The 25,194-nt window shown below is 32.5% G+C and overlaps 4 protein-coding genes across 4 annotated transcripts; 2 read left to right on the top strand and 2 right to left on the bottom strand.

Moving 5' to 3' along the window:
• Positions 1-1,416: 1,416 nt before the first annotated feature.
• LOC123914001 (small RNA-binding protein 11, chloroplastic-like) lies at positions 1,417-3,779 on the bottom strand. The gene is made up of 4 exons (XM_045964957.1): positions 3,487-3,779; positions 2,033-2,101; positions 1,840-1,946; positions 1,417-1,738 (listed from the first exon to the last, which is right to left on the bottom strand). The coding sequence occupies exons 1-4, from the start codon at positions 3,761-3,763 to the stop codon at positions 1,676-1,678; spliced, it is 516 nt and encodes a 171-aa protein (XP_045820913.1). The 5' UTR covers positions 3,764-3,779; the 3' UTR covers positions 1,417-1,675.
• Positions 3,780-3,987: 208 nt separating this feature from the next.
• LOC123914000 (poly(ADP-ribose) glycohydrolase 1-like) lies at positions 3,988-13,460 on the top strand. The gene is made up of 12 exons (XM_045964956.1): positions 3,988-4,126; positions 8,011-8,257; positions 8,420-8,617; positions 8,964-9,067; positions 9,308-9,512; positions 9,609-9,713; positions 10,176-10,294; positions 10,981-11,124; positions 11,446-11,521; positions 11,628-11,825; positions 12,341-12,403; positions 13,038-13,460. The coding sequence occupies exons 2-12, from the start codon at positions 8,021-8,023 to the stop codon at positions 13,191-13,193; spliced, it is 1,605 nt and encodes a 534-aa protein (XP_045820912.1). The 5' UTR covers positions 3,988-4,126; positions 8,011-8,020; the 3' UTR covers positions 13,194-13,460.
• Positions 4,794-7,824, top strand: LOC123913999 (pentatricopeptide repeat-containing protein At3g24000, mitochondrial). Its single transcript, XM_045964955.1, has one exon. It carries the CDS (start codon positions 4,794-4,796, stop codon positions 7,755-7,757), a length of 2,964 nt encoding a protein of 987 aa, XP_045820911.1. The 3' UTR covers positions 7,758-7,824.
• Positions 13,461-15,760: 2,300 nt separating the features above from the next.
• On the bottom strand, positions 15,761-20,699 carry LOC123915314 (ETHYLENE INSENSITIVE 3-like 2 protein). The gene is made up of 9 exons (XM_045966449.1): positions 20,407-20,699; positions 18,240-19,465; positions 17,783-17,845; positions 17,629-17,691; positions 17,493-17,552; positions 17,348-17,410; positions 17,206-17,265; positions 16,714-16,779; positions 15,761-16,347 (listed from the first exon to the last, which is right to left on the bottom strand). The coding sequence occupies exons 1-9, from the start codon at positions 20,697-20,699 to the stop codon at positions 15,761-15,763; spliced, it is 2,481 nt and encodes an 826-aa protein (XP_045822405.1).
• Positions 20,700-25,194: the final 4,495 nt, after the last annotated feature.

Raw genomic sequence — 25,194 nt, 5'->3', positions numbered from 1 at the left:
TTTAACATTTTTTTATATATGGTCCAATTTTAATTTTTAAACCGGGCCTCAAATAGTCAGGAGTGGCCCCGCGGGAAACCTATCTCAACACCATATCTCATCTCGGCACCATGTATATTAGATGAAAGGTGTCCGTCCCCAACCATCAATAAGACACTAAGTATGTGTTTGGTTCTGCGGTTGACAGAATTGATTTTGATAGAATTGAGTTTGACAGAATTGATTTTGATAGAATTGAGTTTGATCGAATTGATTTATGTTTGGATATATTCATACAAAAGTGAGTTGAACAAATAATTTGAGTGTAAAAATCAATTCTAGAATGAGAAGCTACAATTTCTAGCTTCAAGTAGAATCCATTCTGAAGGCAGAATCCATTCTAGTTTTGAGGAACCAAACAAGTCAGAATTCATTCTACAAGTTCATAATCAATTCTGGCTGCTCCTGAATTGAAACCAAACATACACTAAATGTGTGTTTGGAACTCAGGACAAATCACTTATATGTGCGGCCATACACAAGCTACTATTTGTAGATTCACCAAATTCACGTTCAAAACAGCCTTGGGACACGACAAAGAAGAAAGTTCAAACAAGTGATAATTCTCACTAAGGTGTAGTGTAGGCATCTTTGAAATAAGTCTTGCCTCTTCCAACAAGACATTTCCAACCATACCAGCAATAATCAACCACCCAAAGCATGTTAGTTTAAGGGACCTCAACCATCTACCAATTATGGCAGACCTTATTGGTAACAGAAAATCATAAAAACCTGCAACATTGAACACAATGGGGAATATTCGAAAGAGACAATATTTTGTTTACATAAAAATGTGAAAGAGTGTGTTTGTTGTGTAAGGCTTGACTGTCTCCAAACTATGTTAGCAGTGTATGCTTTTTAGAAATAAACAAGCTTGAAGCTCCTAACCTTTTTCTTATCATATTAATCATTAAAGCACTTGCACATTGCTATCTCCAATCTAAAGATGTGTAGCTACTTCACTTGCTAGGGAAATATTCCATGTCAGAATAAAAATGTTTAGTAGCAGTAAAATCAAAATGGTTAGATAAAAGATCGGGCAACTCATATTTCAATTCGAGTGCATGTTCTGAACATGATTTGTATAGGCAAAATGTGAGTTTCATGATCTAATAGTTTCAATTTATTGATTGCATTTATTTTTTTTATTCTTGCTAGCACTAGAAAAAGGTCCAGTCTTAACACCTCTACTACTGCTATATGCAGTCTTTCCTTGAGTTTATAAGATCTGGTTTCCCACTTTTACACATAACAGAGAAAGCCATCAGATAAGCAGCAACTAGAACTACTTTTAGCTAAAATCAAGTTTATTCAAAATTAATTTTGAATACTCCGTCTTGGAAAGACTTCATATACATTTGATTGGGAAAATGAGTCTGAAATCCAAAAATATAAATGAAATATATTGATAATAAGTAGACTGTTTGTGCAAAAAGTACTCATTAATAATTGGTGTGACCATGTACCGTGCATATATTCATTGGTTAATCGAAATATGAAACTTTACACTAACATTATCAACCAGAAGCGCTCGGAGGCGTTGCGGCTCTTTCCCTCCTTAGGTTAGGTGCAGTTTTACCTTGTAGGTCTGTCTGTTTATCTTCATTACCAACCTTTGTATTTTTAGTTGCCTGCTCTAAGTTTTCTTCTCCTTGTTAGGTGGATCTATGTCTACATATAAGACACGTCCGTGTAATATCTGCAGAAAGCGTTGATTCATTTTCTGAATTTTGTTTTTCGTTGAGGCTATGTTTGAATAACTAACATAAATAAAAGAAAATTAGGTTACTAGATTCCAACCTTTCCATTCATGCCAATCTGTGCCTTGTGGGCTCCTTCCTCCTCAGCAAAAGTCACATATCCAAAACCTTTCGATCTATTCTTGGCTTTATTCAATACGACATCAGCTGGAAAAAAAGGTGAAATAATGCATTCGTGAGAATTTTAATCTGAGAGGTTTTGGGCGTGTGATGACAACAATACAGACACATACCTTTCAGAACATTTCCGTATTGAGAAAAAGCTTCGGCTAATTTCTCTTCTGTAGTAGAAAATGCTAAACCTGCATCAAGATTTATAGGTCATGGCATCAGCAAGATAACAATACAACAGCAATAAACCTTAGATATGTTCAAAATAATCAAGGCAATAATTGATGAGTACACTACAAGAGTCCCACTAAAAGAATCCCTTTGGAGCAAGAATAGAAGGGTGCCTAAATGAAATCATCTAACATAAAAAACCTGTCACAATTTCAAGTACCGTAAGACTTGAGCGGCTTTATGAATCCCATTTAAGACCACAAGCAATTCGCGATGCATTCTATGGTGTGTAGATATAGTGAGTATCATGTAGTTGTTTTTACATCAGGCTAAAGGTTTCATTAAGTACACTTTCGAAAGCATTCTACAAACTAAGCTTCATCATTAGAAATCGAAATATTAACCAAAGTTATCAAAACCGCAATCTTAACTAAGGTTATCAAAGTGATAGTATGCGGATCAATTGGCTAACAACAGAATCATAACCAAGGTTATCAAAACTGCGATTTACATTGTAAAATCACACAATCCTTCATTTTACGATCTTGCAATTCCCTCCCGATCATAGGTAATTGTTTCATAGGATCTTATGTTTTGCGATCTTACTACTCCCCTCTCGATCCTAGGCCAGATCTCAATCTTGACAACATTGATCATAACCATTATCTTATATTATATGGGCATGTATATGATTTCCACTATAATCATTATGGAGTCCTGAATTTGATTTGATTAAAAGGGTGGAAAGTTGAATGAATTCTTTGGTTGTGTACATGAATGGAGTGCAATGCCAGATTTTCTTTTTGAAATCAAAATTTTCTTTGCTCTTCATCGGATACAGGTTTCTCACGGATCACATATGGTTCGTTTACTGACGAGAAAGGAATTAGTCGTGACCGCGATCACAATTGCAATCACGTCATGATCCTTGATATTAAAGAGAATCACGTTCAATTGCAACTTATGCTCATGGCTATACAATGCAAGAGATTGTGCAACCTAGATGTTTGATTAAATGTTCATCAGGTGTCAGCTCAGTGTTAAGAGTTTGACCTATAACCTCAAGGGATGAAGTTCAAATCTTCCCAGAGACGGTTGTAAAAAGGTCATCAATATCACTTTAATAAATAACAATTTTGTCTTCCACAAATGTTTTTTCCACAAAAATGTTCAATTAAACCATAAATTTAGTTTACTCACCTGCTAAAACTAAGGGTCCGGTTAAACCATTAATTCATTTTTTTACATGCTAAAAGTATTTAGTCTAAGAGCTAAACATATCTAATATAGTTTTATATTATTCATAATCGAAGCAATTGAAGGTGACTCAAATTTGAAGACGATAAAAAATAAAACTTGAAAGTCTGAGACCAACAAAGAGCATGAAACAACCAAAAAAATGTACCTTTAACAAAAATCTTGGAAGTCTTTCTACGAAGGAAGAGACATTGAAAAAGAGAAGTGTGGGGTTTGGAGCGAGAAAGCAAGGTTGCAGAAATGTCTCGCAGTGCTGCCATGACAAGTTGGGAACGACGGTGTGATTGCGGTGGTCGGAGTTGACAACTGTTCTCAAATGGCAGTTGGTTGGTCGAGAGTGGCGGAGGGAGATGGGGTTTGTTTCGTGTGTGTTTTTGTGACTGTAGTATTTTTTTCAATGGATACACGACACATGGCACATACATTTTCAATGGTCTAGATTAAACAATTTAAAATTATTAACTTTTCTAATTAATTTATACATACATACATACATACATACAGAAGAAAAAGGAAAAGATTTTTTCAATCTTCCTCCTCCTCTCATCACTGCCGTCGCCGTCCCTCTCCTACGCCGGCCGATAGTTTAGATTAAATCTGAAAGTATCATTTTTATTACAGGGAGCAGATAGGGGGGACTGGAGCAAACCTGCACTCAGGGCAACAAGGGCTTTGGAAGGGTTCTTCTACTTGTTCAAGAACTGAACTAACTGAAGGTTCAAGGAGAGAAAATAAAAGGGTCAAAACGCACATCAGAGAGAGAATAAAAGCCACATATATTCCTCCATGTGAGTATTATAAACATTTCATGCTTAGATAGATACTTAACTTAATTGTTTTATAATTAGGGTTAAATATGTTTTTAGTACCGCCAAAATTTTCATTTTAGTCCCTAAAGACATTGACGGAAAAAATGAAAAGCAGGGACTAAAAACATTGACGGAAAAAACTTCAGGACTAAAAAGTTTGAAAAAATCTTCAGGACTAAAATGAAAATTCTTGGAAACTATAGGACCAAAAACATATTTAATTATATACTAATTAATGGCTTGTGTTGTAATGTATGACTTGAATATTATGATGATGATGTACTAGGATTCTTTAGTTAATTTCTGATGTGGTGGTGTTGTCATATACATAGCTATGTTCTGTTATGAGTAAATTTTCTGATATTGTTGAATGAATGAATAGGATTGTGGATTGAAAAACACTAATTGGGAATATGGGACGACCGCAATTTTTTTTGCAGTAAGCCCTTTGCAGTTCTTATTCACAAGTGTCGAGTATTTGTCGGCCGGCCTCCTTCAATTATTAGAGCTGGCTAGGAATTGTAGAAAGCTGTGTACTCTTAGTGTTGTGCATGCCCCATCCGTTCCATACTCGCCCCTTTTGAATTGCCAAAATCAGCTAAAAACATGCGTAAAAGAAAACGAATTCTTGAGCTATGGCATCCATATGTTCATCAGAAACCACCCTAACTCCCAAGTTTCACGATTTTTTCAAAAAGGCTTCTCAGAAATTTCTGAAGGAATTGTTGGGAAAGCATTGCATGCACTTTATGTGAAAGATGTTATTCAACTCAACACATTCTATACAAATACTTTGATTAACATGTACTCCAAGTTTGGCAGCATGAAATATGCTCAACACGTTTTTGATAATATGTTGGATAGAAATGATGCTTCTTGGAATAACATGATGTCGGGGTTTGTTCGTGTGGGTTGGTTCCAGGGAGCTATGAAATTCTTTTGCCATATGTTTGAATATGGTGTTACCCCAAGCAGTTACGTAGTTGCTAGTTTGGTGACTGCCTGTGATAGGTCAGGGTGCATGACTAAAGGGGCACTTCAGATTCATGGTTATGTTGTCAAATGTGGTTTGATGTCTAACGTATTTGTTGGTACTAGTTTGCTTCACTTTTATGGTACACATGGTTCGGTTTTTGAGGTTAACAAACTCTTTGAGGAGATTGAGGAACCAAATATAGTCTCTTGGACTTCTTTGATGGTTTGCTATGCAGATAATGGGCATACAAAAGAAGTTCTAAACATTTATCGGCATTTAAGGAACAATGGGCTAATTTGTAATGAAAATACAATGGCTACAGTTATTAGAACTTGTGGAATGTTTGAGGATAAAACCTTGGGTTATCACATCCTTGGAGATGTCGTCAAATCTGGATTAGACACTAGTAGCGTCTCTGTAGCAAACTCCCTTATATCCATGTTTAGCAATTACGATAATGTAGAGGAGGCATCTGTTGTGTTTAATAACATGAAGGAACGAGACACAATTTCGTGGAATTCAATTATTACCGCAACTGCACATAATGGCCGTTTCGAAGAATCTCTAGGACACTTCTTTTGGATGCGTCGTACTCACACAAAAACAAATTATATTACTATATCTGCCTTGTTACCGGCATGTGGTTCTGCACAACATTTGAAGTGGGGAAGAGGACTTCATGGTCTAATAATAAAATCTGGACTGGAATCAAATGTTTGTGTAGGTAATAGTCTTTTAAGTATGTACTCTCAGGCTGGATCATGTGAGGATGCAGAGTTTGTTTTTCATACAATGCCAGAGAGGGATTTAATTTCATGGAATTCCATGATGGCAAGCCATGTTGAAGATGGAAAGCATTCACATGCCCTGCAACTTTTGGTTGACATGCTCAAAACAAGAATGGCAACGAACTACATAACTTTTACGACTGCATTATCTGCCTGTTATAATTTAGAAAAACTAAAGATTGTTCATGCCTTTGTGATTCATTTTGGCGTACATTACAATGCAATCATAGGTAATACATTGGTCACCATGTATGGGAAGTTTGGATTGATGGCTGAAGCACAAAAGGTGTGCAAAATTATGCCTGAGAGAGATGTGGTAACATGGAATGCACTGATAGGTGGCCATGCTGATAACAAAGATCCAAATGCCGCAATTGAAGCCTTCAACTTATTGAGAAGAGAAGATTTGCTTTCAAACTACATTACTATTGTCAATCTTCTCGGTGCTTGTTTGTCTCCTGATTATCTTTTGAAACATGGAATGCCAATCCATGCACACATAGTTGTGGCAGGATTTGAATTAAATACGTATGTCCAAAGCTCCCTAATTACAATGTATGCACAATGTGGTGATCTTAACGCAAGTAACTATATTTTTGATGTATTAGCTAATAAAAATTCTAGTACTTGGAATGCCATTCTTTCTGCAAATGCTCATTATGGGCCTGGAGAGGAAGCACTAAAATTTATTGCAAGGATGAGAAATGACGGGGTTGATTTAGATCAGTTTAGCTTCTCTGTTGCTCTTGCTACTATTGGTAACTTGACAGTACTGGATGAGGGTCAGCAGCTTCACAGCTGGATTATTAAACTGGGGTTCGAGTCAAACGAATACGTTTTGAATGCTACAATGGATATGTATGGCAAATGTGGAGAAATTGATGATGTATTTAGAATCCTTCCCCTACCAAAAAGTAGGTCACAGAGGTCTTGGAACATTTTAATATCAGCTTTGGCCAGACATGGGTTTTTCCGCCAGGCTACGGAGGCCTTTCATGAGATGATCGATCTGGGACTGAGACCTGATCACGTCACATTTGTTTCACTTCTGTCTGCCTGCAGCCATGGGGGTTTGGTGGATGAGGGTCTTGCATACTTTGCTTCAATGACAACTGAATTTGGTGTCCCTACTGCAATAGAGCATTGTGTATGCATAATTGATCTTCTTGGCCGATCAGGAAGGCTTGCTGAGGCCGAAGCTTTCGTTGATTCGATGCCAGTCCAACCAAATGATCTCGTTTGGCGTAGCTTGTTGGCTTCTTGCAAAATACACGGAAATTTGGAGCTCGGGAGGAAAGCCGCTGATCGTCTTTTCGAGCTGGACTCATCTGATGATTCGGCCTATGTTCTTTATTCAAATGTTTGTGCATCTACCCAAAAGTGGGGAGATGTAGAGAATGTGAGAAAGCAAATGGAATCACAAAGCTTAAAGAAGAAACCTGCCTGCAGTTGGATCAAGTTAAAAAACAAGGTTACGACTTTTGGAATGGGAGACCAGTTTCATCCACAAACTGCACAAATCTATGCAAAGTTGGAAGAGCTCAGGAAGATGACTAGAGACGAAGGCTACGTGCCAGACACAAGCTATGCGTTGCAAGATACAGATGATGAACAAAAGGAGCACAATCTTTGGAACCATAGTGAGAGAATTGCCCTAGCATTTGGGTTGATCAATAGTCCCGAAGGCTCACCTATTAGAATTTTTAAGAATCTTCGTGTTTGTGGTGATTGCCACTCTGTTTTCAAGCTAGTTAGTAAAACTGTTGGTAGGAAAATCATAGTAAGGGATTCATATCGGTTTCATCATTTCTATGGTGGCAACTGTTCTTGTTCAGACTACTGGTAGTGGATTGAATTTTATTGTTGGATGTAGTAGTTATAAAATGTTATATTTTGAAGTTTATTGAGTTTGATTTCGATACATTGTGTTAGCTTTTTTTATATTGTTTCTGAATCATACTCATACATGCCACTATTGTCCCAAATATACAATAAAATTCAGAGAATATGAACAAAAATAATAATTCCATTTTTGAAAGATTCACTTTGCTTCACATTTTGGTAAGCTGTAAGCAGTTTCTTTTTATTCCTTTGTGAAGAGATTAAAAGATGGAGAAAAGAGAAGACTGGAAATCAATTCTACCATATTTACCAGTGGTGATGCGCCCCCCCTCTCTATTTTGGCCGTCTCAAGTGGTGGAAGCTCTCAGAGAGCTTGGATGTGGCCGAGTTGACTCGGGCCGGCTCTTATTCATCTTCATTACTGAACTCAGGAACTCTCTTTCTCTCTCCCCTGAACCTTTAGCCCCTTCCACTGCACATGGATATGCCCTCTTCTTCGACGAGGTAATATACTACACAGGTAACTTCACCTTTTTAAAACCTCAAAAATTTTAATTTTGAATACAGGTTTTCCTTGCATTTTGGGGTACATGGGCTTTTCTGTTTATAGCTGATTGATCAATTGTTCTATGAATAAAATCAAAGAATCGTGATTGTTATTTTCAGCTGATTTCTAGAGAGGAGTGTAGAAAGTGGTTTGACGAGGTGCTTCCAGCATTGGGAGATTTGCTTTTGAGGTTGCCTTCTTTATTGGAAGCACACTATGAAGATGCGGATATGGTTATTGATGGAGTCGGAGCCACTGTCAGAACTGGTCTTTGCATGCTGGATTCACAAGAAGCCGGGGCAGTGTTCCTTACCCAGGTTTGCCTGTTACCAAACTTTATGTGCTTTATTCTTTTTGGTAGAATATGCATTCATTTTTTTCACCTGTTTTTTATGGTTGAAGATTGTTTGGAAACTGAATTCTGCCTACAAGTACTTATGACATTAAAGTTCTTAAACCTTTTTACTTTGTACTGCAACAATATAAAGTATACTTGCTCTTCAATTACTCAAAATAATACAACTTGGTTACTACTGTCACCATTATCACTGTCAAAACTCTTGCATTACCGAGTCTGCTTCTTCTGCCGTTGAATGGTACATGGTTGTGACTTGCATGCTGTATGATAATTATAATTTACAATTGCAACTTCTTTCTTTACAGGAGTTGATTGCTGCTCTTCTTGCATGCTCATTTTTATGTCTATTCCCAGTCCATGACAGATATGAGAAACAACTTCAACCAGTTAACTTTGATGAGTTGTTTGCGTAAGAAATCTTAAGCTATATTATTCTTATTCACTTGTTCAATTGCGTCTTCATTTTGATCATTTTCTTTTTCCTAGTGGTGACAAACTGTCGTTGGTATATTTGCATGTTTGTGTGTGAGAGTGACTCAATAATAATGAAAGAGAAGTATAGAAAGAATTGACCATAATGCCTTGTTTCATATGATATTACAAAATTTTCTTGAAATCCTTTATATCAGCTATGCTTGTGCATTTTCAGGAGTCTCTATGATGATTACAGTCAAAAACAGGAAAATAAGATTTGGTGCATCATTCACTATTTTGAAAGGATAAGCTCTGATATGCCTAAGGGTGTTGTCTCATTTGAGCGAAAAGTATTTCCCTGGGAAGATGATTCTTTTCACATTTCTTACCCAAATGCTAACTTTTGGAGCACTTCTGTTATGCCTCTATGCAGATTTGAGGTATTTGACGGAGATTTATTTTCAACTGTTAACAAAATTAATCTATTTTAATGATTCACTTGGTTTGTAATAGGTGATACTTTTGCATTTTAATAGGTTCACAGTTCAGGACTCATAGAAGACCACTCAAGTGAAGCTGTTGAAGTAGATTTTGCAAATGAATATCTTGGTGGTGGTGCTCTTCGTAGGGGTTGTGTACAGGTGCAATGCAATATGTTTATAATTATATTTTCATCCTTAGCCTCTTTTGCTTAGATGTTAGGCAAGTGTAGCTTCTTAAGGACATACTGCATGATTAGATTGACTTATTTCTATTGATATAAAAGCTTGCGAGACTGTTTGGGAGAGTTTATGTAAACAGCTTATGACATGTCTATAAGCTGTTTTCAACTTATTTCACAAGCTCTCCAGGATAGCTTATATGAAAACAGTTTTATTTTATCTTTTGTGCATAAATAGATTATACATAAGCACTTATGTGATAAGCGCTTAACTAAGTTGTTTATCCAAACAGGGCCTTAGTTCCTAACATATTTTATAGGCATATCCATGTAGTCTAGGGTGCAGTTTGTATTAGCAACTTGCATCCCTGGGTAGATTATGCAGATTGCGATATTTTTCTTACTTGAGTTTAGTAAATTTGCTCATAATTTTCTGGTATAGGAGGAAATTCGCTTCATGATCAGTCCAGAGTTGATTGCTGGCATGCTTTTCTTGCCGTCCATGGCGGATAATGAGGCTATAGATATTGTTGGTGTGGAAAGGTTCTCAAGTTATAAAGGGTTAGTGTTACTCAATGGATCTAATTTTCAGTTAGAAATGAATATTTTTAGGGCTTACTACTGGCATTATTTACTTTAAACATGATGGTAGGTTCTTTTCCTAATTCTTTGTAAGTTGGAAAAAAAGCATGTTTCCTGATTGTTATGACTGGCATGATGAATTTTATCTTTTGTTTTTCCTGCATTTGTTGGTGTAAATTTTTTTGCAGTAAATTGAACCATTTATGTGTCTGATTTTTCTTCTCACTATTTCATGTTTGCACATTTGGTTGGAACAGTTTTTTTAATTCAAAATTAGGGTCCGTTTACTTTGTGAAAACATTTTTTATTTTCATTTATTAAAATTTGTGTTAATTTTAACTTGATGGGAGATTCTTGAAGTGAACCATTGTGATAGAGAGAAGATGAAATGCTAGATAGGCGTGGTGCATTTCAAGAGTCTCTTATATCTTTGTTATCAAGTAAAATTAACACAAATTTTAGGAAATGAAAATAGTAAATGTTTTTACAAATTAAACGGACACTTATATATCTTCCTAAGAATGGAGAATATTGCAAATTAGTGTTTTCTATACAGTAAGTCAGTAACAATATGCATATAATTGGTAAAGTGATGTGATGTCTCATTATGTTATTGTGTGCTTTGTTCCTAACCTAACAATGATAACATCTCCTGATTTCTTTAGATATGCATCATCATTTCGATTTTCTGGGGATTATATGGATGACAAAGATGTAGATGCCCTTGGAAGACGTAAAACCAGGATTGTTGCAATTGATGCATTATGTGGCCCAGGGATGAGACAATACAGGGAAAAATATCTCCTCCGGTTGGTTAACCTTCATTTATGTGGTCACTCTTTAGGATGCAGATTCACTGTTATAGTGCGAGTATGAGGATATACTAAGATAAACTTTATAATCTAAAATCAGTTGGGCTTGATATTTCCCCTTTGAAGAATCCCTTGTCTTCAGTCTTCCCTTCGATACACGAGTATCGGGAAACCATCCATTTTTATCTGAATGTGAAGAAAAGAAATCCTATTGTATTGATTGTTGTGGGACATAATATAGTTTGATGTTAATATTTTCTCTTTTTATTCGTTTTTTAAAGTTATAATTATATAAACTGAGGCTGCTCATTCCTGCAGTGAGATCAACAAAGCATTCTGTGGTTTTCTGCAGCAATCTAAATATCAACAGTATAAGAAAATACCACAAGAGAATGTATGCTACCTAGAATCAACGTGATTTTTGTTGTTTTTACATGCTGTTATATCTGCATTGATCGTTGTTCAGTTATCTGTTTTTAACATTATTTGTTTCTTCACAGTTTGATGCTGTCACCTCAACATCTATGGAAACAAGTGAAGGAGAAAAATCATATCAAGACATAAGAAATTCTCATAATGATTCGGTTATGATGGAGAAGAGCAATGATATTGGGGTTGCGACTGGAAATTGGGGATGTGGTGCATTTGGAGGAGATCCTGAAGTGAAGACCATTATTCAGTGGCTTGCAGCTTCTCAGGTAATGTTATATTTTCAGCTATCAGTGTATCAATATGTAGCTGTAGTCACTGCTTACTTATCCGAATTAATTAGAAATTAATGCTTATGATTACCCCTACATCAAGGAAAAGCACGTAGATATTTCTATGCATTCTTGTTTTGAGTGTTGAGATCAAGTCAACCATATCATGTTTGATATTTTCAGTTTTAGATTTTTTTCGGGAATAGTCAATAATGCCATTGAAACATCTTAGTTTGACGATTGAGGACTTTAAAAATCAGCATGTGACCACTGGTCGCACACGGTTGGTGATAATGAAACATTGAAAATTGACTCAACAAACTAAATACTTGCCCTCTTTTTTAATTTTTAATATTTTAGAAAAGGTGCTACATGATGGGAATTTGCAACATGTAATAAAAGGAAACTTTGGGGGTCTGTTGACAGCAACTACTGTAATACTATACCTTTGACAATTTGACCTGTCATGCTTGTAGACCTTAAACTTTGTCTTGGTTCATCATACCTTGCAGGCTCAAAGACCTTTCATAGCATACTACACATTTGGCTTGGGGGAATTGCAGAAGTTAGACAAGGTAATTTGACATATACATTAAATAGTTGTATCTGTACAATCTATTTGAAATTTTGCATTCAGATTAAAAGAGACATCAACGGGATTGGCTGAGCTCAGCTAATAGATTTCCATATTCAAACTAACTTTCCATTTTCTGTGGTCTGTTTTAGAAATGAATAACCACACTATCTACATTACCTCTATTGTGTTTTCAAAGTGGACCTAACTCATCTTTACATAATTGCATTGTAAGGTGAGGGCGTCACTTGTTATAAACTCTTTTCAGGCATGATCTCTTTTTAATGTGAGACTCGAGTTTTTCTCAGCATGCCTACTCATGTCCAACACTATTGAGTTTGATGTGGAAATGTGGATAATATGGTGGACGACTCAACTCAATATGCTCTGATATCATATTAAATTTTTATAGAGTATATCGTATTCTTACAAAACCGGTTTTGTAAGATGATGAGTATCACTTTTTCTAAACTCTTTTCATGACTTCATTGATTAACATAAGAGGAGAGTGGTGCCAATACTATCTGTGCATCAATCATCTTTGTTTAGCCAAGTGCCATGAACATATTGACTCAACTAGGACTTTCCTCGCAGTGTTGATTTCTCACTAGAGAGTTTTGTTGGTGTCGTGGCAGGTTGCGTGTTGGATTTTGTCACAGAGATGGACAGTTGGAGACCTATGGAACATGCTAGTTGAGTACTCATCAAGCAGATCAAAAGGAGAAACTAATGTTGGTTTCCTCAAATGGCTCCTGCCGTCAGTATATGCTCATGGTTCTGGGATGGACTAATTTGTCAGATATGTATTGTTCTGTTGTTTGTCGTTGAATTTTGTCGATGTTTATTCTCTTTCTGAAGAAAATCTGGCTATTACAAGGAAAAAAGAATAGATTTGAAACAGTTAACATTGTTTTGTACCTTTATATACCATGTATATAGTTTGATTTAGGAGCTAGAAATTCTGTTATTCTTGCATAATTTGGACTGTTGACTGTGAAGCTATATTACAAAACTTTGTAATATTATTTTACTTAAAAATAATGTGTATTCGCACTTAATACGTGTCTTTCACCGGTTAATTTTTTTTCAATTAGTCTCGTGAAGCTCACGTGTTAGAGGCGTCACATTTTATATCAGGGGCTGAGGTTCGAATCTCGAACACTTCATTTGTTCACTTTAAGGGTAAAATTTTTAGTTACTAGGCTAATTGACAAATATTTTTTATATTTTATTTTTCCCTTTCCAATTACAATGAAAACAATCAAACTAGGTAAGGCAACACACCAATAATAACAAAAAGGAAATGAAGATTAATAAAAAAAAATGACTGAAAAATATTGATAAAGAATTGTACCATAAAACAACTAAAGGATATAAGTTATTTTGTGCACCTCTAGTTAGATCCTTTAGTTGTTTTGTGGTACAGTTCTTTATCAATGTTTTTCGGTCATTTTTTTATATTAATTTTCATTTCCTTTTTGTTATTATTGGTGCATTACCTTACCTAGGTTGATTGTTTTCATTGTAATTGGAAATAAAAAAAATATAAAAAAATTTGTTAAGTAGCTTAGTGATTAAAAATTTCACTTTTAAATGGATAAGGAATATAACAACACAACAATAAGAAAGTAGAGGGAGATGATTTTTATTTTTATTTTTTTGGAATATAAAGAGTGAGATTGTTGAGGTGAGAAAGAGTGTCAAATTAATATAAAGAGTTGAGATTGTTGAATGGGTTTGTGGGAATGGATGATAGAAATTGATGAGAACTTGAGATTTTGTTTTGATCGAAGATCCTCTGTTGAAACAAAAATTTGAGAAAATAATGTGGGAATCAAGTCATTGAACTCAAAACATAAAATAATATTTAAATTGAGAAAAATGGTGTAAAATTGATCGAAAAGTAAAAATTGAGATTTTTTTTTTTGAGAGGATTCATTGTCTAAATTGATAAAGATTGTGAGTGCAAAGGAGGGACACCAACACTATTTTTTTCTTTTTGGTCTTACACCAACACTATTTTATATACACAATAATATATGTATGGTAAAGTATTCATATTTTCCTCCATTTTACGAAAGTAATAGACATAATTTAACTCTAAGATTCATTAATAAGACTTTTTTGTTTTGTTTTTTAGATTGATAGGGTTGATGGACCTAGTCTATTTTTTGGACTAAATACATTAATAATTTTACGAATTTAAAAAGTAAATTTTTATTTATTTTTTTGTCAAAAATAAAAGTTTTTATTTATTTTATATTTTATATTAAGGACTAGATAGAATAGTATTTATTACTTTACTTTTTTATTTTATTTTTTATAAGTTTCGTTGACTATGGGTAATCTTATTTGAAAAATGCTGAGCTTTAACTCATTATTAAGATTCATTAATAAGATTTTATAATTTTTTTTAAATTCATGATATGGTTGATGGATCTAGTCTATTTTATAGATCAAATACATTAATTATTCTATGAATTTAAAAAGTAAGTTTTTATTTATTTTTTATATTTTTTTAATTTATTTTATATTTTATATTAAGGATTAGATAGAGTAGTATTTTTTACTTTACTTTACTTTTTTATTTTATTTTTTATAAGTTTTGTTCACTATGAGTAATCTTATTTGAAACGCGTTGGACGTTAAATGTAGGCACATTTTTTTTTATCTTGAATTCAAAGTTTGACTTGCCACTTTATAAAATTCTACTTTTTTATATTTTATAACCTACAATAATTTGTTTTTTTCTTACTTAATTTTTTTATAACAATATTATCCCTATACCACTTTTTCTATAATTAATTAACAAAAAGGAAATAGAAAACTATCCCAAAAGGAAATAGAAAACTACCCCACTCTTTTTTCTAATATAATATTAATTAATATTAACTATTATTTTCAATTATAATATCTAAGTATTATGTGCATTATTATTATTGATGAATTTATGTGCATTGTTTTTATACTACTATAAGTTTATGATAATATTGAATATGTAATACTGAAATTCATTCTTCATAAATATATAAATATATAGTAGTATATTTAGACATAGACACTCACATTAATCTTTCACATATATGCTTAATACTACTATGTATATAGATGCAGGCATCACAAAGAGACATATTATGTATAGACTAAATAAAACAACACCATAATCCAAACAAAATAAAAATAAAACAACACCATGATCCAAACAAAATAAAAATAAGACAACACCAAATTAACAAAAGACACATAACACAATGTTTATACATCACCTAAGCACAAGTAAAATCATAAACTACCAAAAGATGGCTTATTTGAAAATTGATGAAAGTTTTAATAAAAAGGTAAGACTTAATCTAAGTTATTAATTCTCTTTATTGTAGAACCAAGAGAAATCATAACTTGGTGTTTCCTCAAAAGAAGAAGAACCAAATGCATAATTGTTGTAAGCATCAACATCAGATAGAGAATTGAATGCCCTCAAATCATCAATGGTTGTTGTTGACACATTTCCATGCATTGGAACATTAGCTTCAACATCAGCATTAGTCACTTCATAGTTATAGGAGCTATTTCCAACCTCTTGTTCACCATAGAAATTCTTGTCCATTTGAGGCTGCATGTTTTGGTTAAATCCAGAAGTTTGAGCCATGTTCATAACTGGCATAGAAGTAGCCATCATGGAATCACTTGAAGTGTAGATTTGAGGCTGCATGTTTGGATTAACACCAGGAGTTGGAGTTATCATGTCACTCATGATGGTGTTGTTCTCTTGATCACTTGCAGGGTAGATTGGAGGCTCAAAGTTTTGGTTGATACCAGGAGTAGGAGTCATGTTGCCAACAGGCACAACATGATTCATAGTGGTATTATTCTCCGGCAGAATTCCTGAATTATACATATCCATCAAATCAGAATCCACTCCTCCTCCTACTCCTCCTGAGTAATTACCTGCATGGTTATCAAATTGAGATTGAATTAGAAGAATTTTTTTAAAGGGTGAATTGAATCTTTTTATGAACATAATATATAAGATATAAAAAAAATGTAATATTTGCTTTGCATAGATAACTCGGTTGATGATTTAAGAGACACTCAAGAAGTTTTAAGAAGGGTGTTTTGAGTTCAAACTTTGAAAATTACCATAACCACTAAGCGAAATAGAAAACTTGTAAGTTAATATATGATCTTGGAATCTCAAAACAAGTCAAGATTAAAGTAATAAATCAAATGAAAAAAAAAAGAAGTAAATCATATACATTAGAGTAAACCAGATTCAAGATGATATTCATAGTGGTATTATTCTTAGCAGAATACCTGAATTATACATATCTATCAAATTAGAATTCACTTCTCCTCCTCCTCTTCCTCCAGAGTAATTACCTGCATGATTATCAATTGAGATTGAATTAGAAGATATGTTTTTGAAGGGTTAATCGAATCTTATTATGAATAAGATATATAACATATAAAAATATAACATTTGCTTCGCATAAATAATTCGGTTGGTGATCTAAAAGACCTAAGTGAAAAACAAGCAAAATAGAAAACTTGTAAGTTAATATATCATCTTCGAATCTCAAAGTAAATCAAGATTAAAGTAAGAAATCAAATGAAAAAAAAAGAGTATCTCACTATACAAATTTGATGAAAAAAAGTGTCTAGCAACGCTAAGTTTTAAAAAGTGATATTCATTAGAATAAATCAACTTTCATCAAAGTAAATAAGATACATGGGCTTAGGCCCCGTTGAATACCAAAAAAAAAAAGAAGATGAGATTTATAGTGGTATTATTCTTCAACAAAATACCTGAATTATATGTATTGATAAAATCAGAATTCACTTCTCCTCCTCCTCTAGAGTAGTTACCTGCATGGTTATCAAATTGAAATTGAATTAGAACCATGATTCATGATGAGATTCATAGTGCTATTATTCTTCAACAGAATACCTGAATTATGTGTATCGATAAAATCAGAATTCACTTCTCCTCCTGCTCCTCCAGAGTAGTTACCTGCATGGTTATCAAATTGAAATTGAATTAGAACCATGATTCAGGATGAGATTCATAGTGGTATTATTCTTCAACAGAATACCTGAATTAAACGTATCTGTAAAATCATAATTCACTTCTCCTCCTCCTCCAGAGTAGTTACCTGCATGGTTATCAAATTCAATTAGAACCAAGATTCATGATAAGATTCATAGTGGTATTATTCTTCAACATAATACATGAATTATGCGTATCCATAAAATCAGAATTCACTTCTTTTCCTCCTCCTCCAGAGTAGTTACCTGCATGGTTATCAAATTGAAATTGAATTAGAAGATGTGTTTTTGAAAGGTTAATCGAATTTTATTATGAATATTTGCTTCAACATAATACCTGAATTATGCGTATCCATAAAATCAGAATTCACTTCTTTTCCTCCTCCTCCAGAGTAGTTACCTGCATGGTTATCAAATTGAAATTGAATTAGAAGATGTGTTTTTATAACATATAAAAATATAAGATATAAAAATATATATAACATATAAAAATATAATATTTGCTTCGCATAAATAACTAGGTTGGTGATCTAAAAGACCTACATGAGTTTTACGAAGGGTATTCAATTCAAGGTTTAAAGGTTAAAGTATGAAAACTAACTAGAATTGCAAAGTTTTGACAGTGATTCATTAGCTTTCATGAAAGTAAATCGGGTACAAAGTAAATGAGATTCATAATCTAATGTAGATACACACTAAAGATTCATATCGATGGAGTAATTAATTTGCATTAAATCAAGATATATACTATTCACATGTATATAGTAAGATATTGATAATAACCATGATTTTACCTGTATGATTTGCAGCAACGGGTAGTGCAACTTGCACATGTTGATCAAGAAGAGGTGCAACATGTTGATGAGTTTTTGCTCCAACATCAACCATATGGAATTGGTTATTGTTGTTATTGATGCTGTTGCTGCTGCTTCCTCCTATTATGCTTGGAAGGTGGTGATTGTTTCTTACATTCATATCATCTTGCAAAGAGTAAATCTCATAATGATCAGAACTATATCTCATACCATTGCCAACTTCACATTTTCTCTTGTTAGCAACCTCAAAAGGTGGAATGATAGAAAAGTTAGAGTGTGATGAATTGTTAACATCAACTCCTTGATTATGGTATTGAAGTTGAGGATTAATACAAGTATAACCCTCATTGTTTTTTGTAGTAATTGTGCTTTCAACAAGTTCATCAACTTTTCTCTTATTACCACCATTCTCAACAAGATTGTTCATTGGAGCCACATCAACACCATTGAAATTTGGTTGAACTTGGTTCCATTCTCCACCTCTTTCAACAAAAGCACTTCCATGAGGAAGACTAGTTTTCTCAACTCTTTTGGAATTAGCCCCTCGACGATCAACACATTGCGAAGAAGTTTCATTTGCGAAAAAATCCGGATACATTTCTCTAGCAATTCTTTCCTCGTTATCAATAACCGCAGCCCAAATACTTGTTTCATTTGCGGTAAGCTTGTCTTGCAATGTTCTTGACCTTCTTACCGTATCCTTAATTTTCTTCAAGTTAGGCGATAAATGTTTAATTACCGCAATCAAGACGCAAACCTTCCAAATCTTTTTCAGATCATGAGGCTTCTTGTAAGGAGGGGCGTCAGGAACTTGATCTTTACCAACTCCTATTTCACTCCACCACGACTCTTTTCCCGTTGGCCACCACGGTGGTGGAATGCCTTTTTCCAACGGATAATACCTCTGCGGTGGTTGGCATTGTTGTATTAATGAAGATAAAATCGAAGATAATTTTGTATCAGCTATTTCATACAATGAATAAGGTGTTATTTTTTTCCCATTCAACATACCATTCACGAATGAATTTCCATTTTTTTCATCATACTTTAAAATTGCAAGTGAAGCATTTTTATCAAACCTTACTTCCTCTTTCCACCATGCTCTCAAACTTTCCGAGGAGCCACTTATTGTTTTTCCATCTTTGAGTACGATTCCATACACAAAGCCGCGAGCATCACATGATTCCATCATTTTTAAAATGTATCTGCCCACACGACGTGTCAAGATACTTTTGAAAAGATAGTAGTAAAATATTTATTAGGATCATTTTAGTAAATAATAATTAATAACTTTTTCAGTTTCACAATTAAAAAAAATGATTTTTATTGTAGACATGATAATAAATCAACATATTTAAGTAATATTGGTTTTTTAAATGATAGATAAATAAATAATTATTTAATGATAAAGACTAAATAATATTATACTTTTTTGACTAAATAATATTATTTCAAAATTGTAATAAATATCATTTAATATTACTTACCAAAAATTCAATCAAATGCACCATTTGTCCTAAAATATAAGCGAATATTGGTCAAAGAAAGTTGATGTATCTAGTTACTGATTTGGACTAGATACATCAATTTTTTTATTATCAATTTGCCCTTATATTTTAGGACGGAAAAAGTAATATTTAACACTTTTAAATTTTGATATTACTAACAACGCAGTGAATGTTGAATATATTTTTTATTTTTTAAAAATTAGTATCATGTTTATAGACAATGAAATAATTTTATAATTTTATGAATTTTTTCTAAAGTATAATATAAACATATTACAAAAAAAAATATAAACATTTCATAGAATTCTTTGATTTAAAAAATAATAATTAAGTTATTAATTAAGAAAATAATTGTACGAAAACACTTTAGGTATCGTTTGGCCTGACTTATTTTCGTCTTATTTAGAGCTTATGCAAACAACTTATCCAATTTTTATATATTATTATAAGTTTGTAAAGGTAATTTATGATAAAATAGCTTATAAAATTATAATTTTCACTGATGTGAACTTATAAAATAATATAAAACTTAATTTATATTGCATAAGGTCAAAAAAAAAACTAGGCCAAACAGACCCTTAATATTTGTCTAAGCATTGTAGAAAAATGTAATTTGAAAATAAAAGTAAAGCATGTACCTTAATACACCATCTTGTGCACGAAACATTGTTTTTCTATTCAATTTCAATTTCAATTGTTCCAATTGATCCAATGAATTACGGGTCGATTTACTACACTCTCCTCGTCTTCTTTTGTACTTCAACATCCTTAAGTGCTTTTTATGTTTACATATCATTTCCTCTACTTCCTCAATACTTAAATCTTTTTCCTCACTACCTTCTTCTTTTTCCTTTCCTTTTCCTTTTGCATTGTTTGAGGCTCCTCCCTTTGAAGGGCCAGTGACAAAGCCCTTATCAACTTTGGGATCCATTGCTAGCTTCTGCATATTAAATAATTTACTAAATGAGTAAAAAAAAAAAAGAAAAAAAAAGAGAATTCGAGATGGTAAATATTTATCATGTCACTATTATATCATATTTTTATTCAACCGATTATCCTATCATGTCTCTATCCCATATTTCTCACTCAAACGGACCATTAACATTATTTATATATAAAAAAATTCAATACAAAAGTAACACTCTATTTAGGACAAATTTATAATTGTTGTAAATATGAAGAAAATTAATAATATCAGTGGTGTTATTCAACGCAAAAGAAAATTTCACGAACCTATACCACAAATAGTGTTTAACGGTTAGATCTTGTCTTTATTGGTAAACATGGACGGCTAAAGATAAAGAGGTGGATCGGATAGGTTATTTAGACAGTGCACTATCTGATGGTCTCATAATAAAGTAATTTAAGATAAGTAGCATTTTCCTTATAATATTTTACTTTAAAAAACTAAAAAACTAAGGGTTAAGGAACAGGAGGTCCAAAGTTCAAGTCCTGACAAAGGGGAAAAAATTAACATAATATTGTAATACTAACAACTAAAATTGCTTATACAAAAAAAAAGGTGTGTGTTCAAATCCATAATACTCCGATTATTCGTGTGTATTTCGCTGTTAAACTCTCTGAGACTCGCAAAATCTTTCAAGTTTTATATGCATACATAATTAAAACAGTGCAAGTTATATCTACATGAATGATATGATTTTTACTTTTGGATCTAAACGTAGATTTGACAAAAAATTCTACATTTTTTTGAATAAAAAAAGCATAAATAAAAAAAATTATTTTAAAAAAATAAAAAATATGAGACCCCATCTGTGGGAATTTTTTACAAATTAAAATGAAAACAATCAAGCTAGGTAAAGCACCATTACCAATAATACAAAAAGAAATGAAAATATAAAGGAAACAATGGTAACGAATTTTACCACAAAGCAACTGAAGGATGTAACAACACAACAATAAGTGATGAGGAGAGGGAGATGTTTTTTATTTTTTATTTTTTTTGGAATATAGAGAGAGGAAGATTGTTGAGGTGAGAAAAGTGTCACAAATTAAGAGAGTGAAAATGGAGTACAAATTAAGAGATTAGTGAGAATGGATAAAGATTATTGACACCAACACTATTCTTATATACTCAATAAAAAATGCAAGGATAATGATATAATATTATTTAATTAATATTATGTGCATTTTTTGTTGTTGATTATTATGTGCATTTATTTTATTTTGACTAAATGTGCATTTATTAATTAGGCATAAAAATGTAATATTAATATTATGTGCATTATTATATTTCACTTTAGTATTATGTATTCACTATTTTCATAAATTTAACCTAAAAATTATATTTCACTTTAAATTTAAATTTATGATAATAGTGAATCCATAATTCTTAATAGCTAAGGATAACTTTGTTATACTTTATAAGGATAAGGATAGTTTTATTTCAAAAAAATAACAAGGATAATTTATAGGCCTTTAAAAAAAAACAAGGATAATATAAACATATTATAAAAAAATATATAAACATTTCTTAGAATTTTTAGATTTAAAAAATAATAAACTTTGTATCTGTCTGTATTATAGTCCAGATACATCAATTATTCTAAAAAGAGTAATTTTGCTTATAATTGTGGTCAAAGGAAGTAACTTCCATTATACACTTCATCCGTCCCTTAATATAACCCCCCTTTGAAATTTTTCACGCTTATTAAGAAAAATTGGCAATGCAATAAATGTGTATTTTTTGGATATTACAATTACTATATTGTCTTTTGTGAAAAGATATATTTGTAGTTAACTTTACGTATTTCAATGCAAAATAGGGTTATGTTTGGAAAAGTAATAATAAATGTGTCTAGGTAATTGAAAAGGAGATTATATTTAAGGACAAATTTTTTCTTTGAAAGAGTGCTTATAATTAGGGATGGAGGGAGTATATACTAGTGGCTAGTGCCCGTCTGTTTGATCCGATTTTTCTATTATGCTAAGTTGTGTAAAAAATTATATTCTAGATTTTTTATATATATCTTTTTTATGAATTTTGTTGAAGAAATATGGAGAAGATGTGTAAACTAAGAGAATGGAACAAATGAATAGAAACTTCTAGGGCGGAGTTGGTTTTGGAAGCTAAAGAAGAGTAGCTGGCTTTCGAAGTTATTAAAGAAGAGTGTGAATAAAAAATAAAAAATCCCTTAAGGGTATTTTGGAATTTTTAAAGAAATGCTACACCAGAACAATGTTATGCCTTTATATATTAGTATAGATAATACCTATTTTCACTTGATTTTCATATAAAAACTCAATTAATTGTCACTATGAGTTTAACTCAGTTGGTAGGGACATTGCATATATTATGCAGGAATCGAGATTCGAATCCCGGAAACTCACTTATTCACCTTTAAGGTGGAATTTCTAACCTATAGACTAGACGAAAAAAAAAAACTCAATTAATTAGTTTTGAACGTGCAACTCAATTGATAGCTCCGAGAGACGTTGATTTACATATAGGTAGGATTTAAATCTAAGATTTCCTTTTCTTTTTTCTTAATATTTAAAGTGTATTAGTTCAACCAAGACATTGAACTCAATTGATTAATGAAATCTTCCTAAAATAAATTGTTTGAAAGAACTCGAGTTTAATTTATGGTGAAAATAATTCTTAGTCATATTTTACTTATTTCGCCGTCAAACTCTAGATTACCCAATTCTCTTATAAACCAAAGGTTTATACCAAAAAAAAAAGTGTGTAAGTTTGGCTATTGAATTACTTGGAAAATAAAATAAAATAATACATTGCATACACACCTAGCCTATATTTTATACCTTTTTATTAAATAATATCTTTATTAAAACTAAATGATGAATTAAATAATATCTTTATTAAATAATATATATGGATTAAAAAGATATTATAATCTATCCTCGCAACTGCGATTGCGATTGGGAGAGGTCTAGAACTACTTGATGTCAGAACTGTCCCTCGAACCAAATTAAATTGGTGGTGAAAAAATAATATTATAATAAATTTGGAACTGGAATCAAAATTCTTTATATTTTTAAGGATAAATTTTTATTTAGCTCTAATTTTTTAAAACTGCAGTGATTTGACCAACCTTTAATCATCTCCCATCATAATATTAAATTTCTAAGGCCCCGTTTGTTTGAAAACCACAAACCTAACACATAAACCTAACACCTTAAAATTTCTAAGGCTTAAAGTTTTGGGTAAAAGTGTGGTTTCCAACTCACTTGTATAGTTGTTTTTAGCCCAATGTGGATGATCCTACGCAGGGACGGAGCCACTTGATGGCTTGTGTGGGCATGTGCCTTCACAAAGTTTTGAAAAAAAATTAAGTAGTATATAGAATAACATATATATATATATATATATATATATATATATATATATATATATATATATATATATATATATATATATGTCAAATACATGTTTTCACATTTGTAATAGTTAAGTTCTTTAAGCTTTTTAGGTAATAGATATGTCATTTAAATTTTTAATTTGTTGCATCTTTACCCTTTAAATCTTCTGTTACAAAAACTTGTTGCGCACCGTTACTGTTCCCGTTAATCTCCTATAACATATGTGTCTTTTTCATCAAAATATTCACCATTGTGAAAGTCAACGTTAATGGCCATAGTAATGCAACAAGGTAAGAAGGTTAATTGGAAGGATAACAATGCAACAAGTTAGAAATGTAATGAACCTATTTGTCACCTAAAAAATTGAAAGGATTCGGTTGTTACCTAAAAAATTAGCTCAAGGGACATAACTGTAAAAAATGCGAAACTTAATGGATCTTTGGGTACATTCGGCCTATTATATATTTTGTGAGTTTGAATTTGTGTTAATAATAGTGGAAACTCCATTGTTAGAGAGAAATATTTTTATTGATAATTGATAATGAAAAAAATATGAACGTTTTGAGAATATAAAACATCGTAGAAAACAACTTATGCAATATAAACGACGATTAAAAAATAAAAAGTTATTTTTATATTTAATATGAAAAATTTATATATAGTGGGGAATATATAGTGCCCCCACCGCTCAAAAGTTCTGGCTCCGTCACTGATCCTACGGCTGCCCCTTGTGACCCAAAAGTGGTATTAGAGCTGATGGTTTGACGAAGTGTTCAACCGACTCCTTGTATCGAAAGTCTTTCTGACAAAGGTGATCACGGTCGACGTGTTCCGTTGAGTAGCGGCAACGATGATGCAAGTGTTTGTGGATGAAAAAGCTTTCATTTAAGGGAGCGCACAATGAATTAAATGACTCACACTTGAGAGAGAGAATGTTGTGGCAAGTGAGGTAAACTAAGTCTACATTGCTCAGAAAAATATAGGTTAAATATTTTATTAATATATCTCCGACTACCCCAATGTGACGCAACAAACAGACCAATTACAAGCAAATATTTCTTTGCTTTTATCCACCAGAAAAC

Source organism: Trifolium pratense, linkage group LG3 (assembly GCF_020283565.1).
Source record: "Trifolium pratense cultivar HEN17-A07 linkage group LG3, ARS_RC_1.1, whole genome shotgun sequence".
Taxonomy (NCBI): Eukaryota; Viridiplantae; Streptophyta; class Magnoliopsida; order Fabales; family Fabaceae; genus Trifolium; species Trifolium pratense.
The sequence above is the reverse complement of the archived record's forward strand: the minus strand, read 5'-3'. Positions and strand labels throughout refer to the sequence as shown.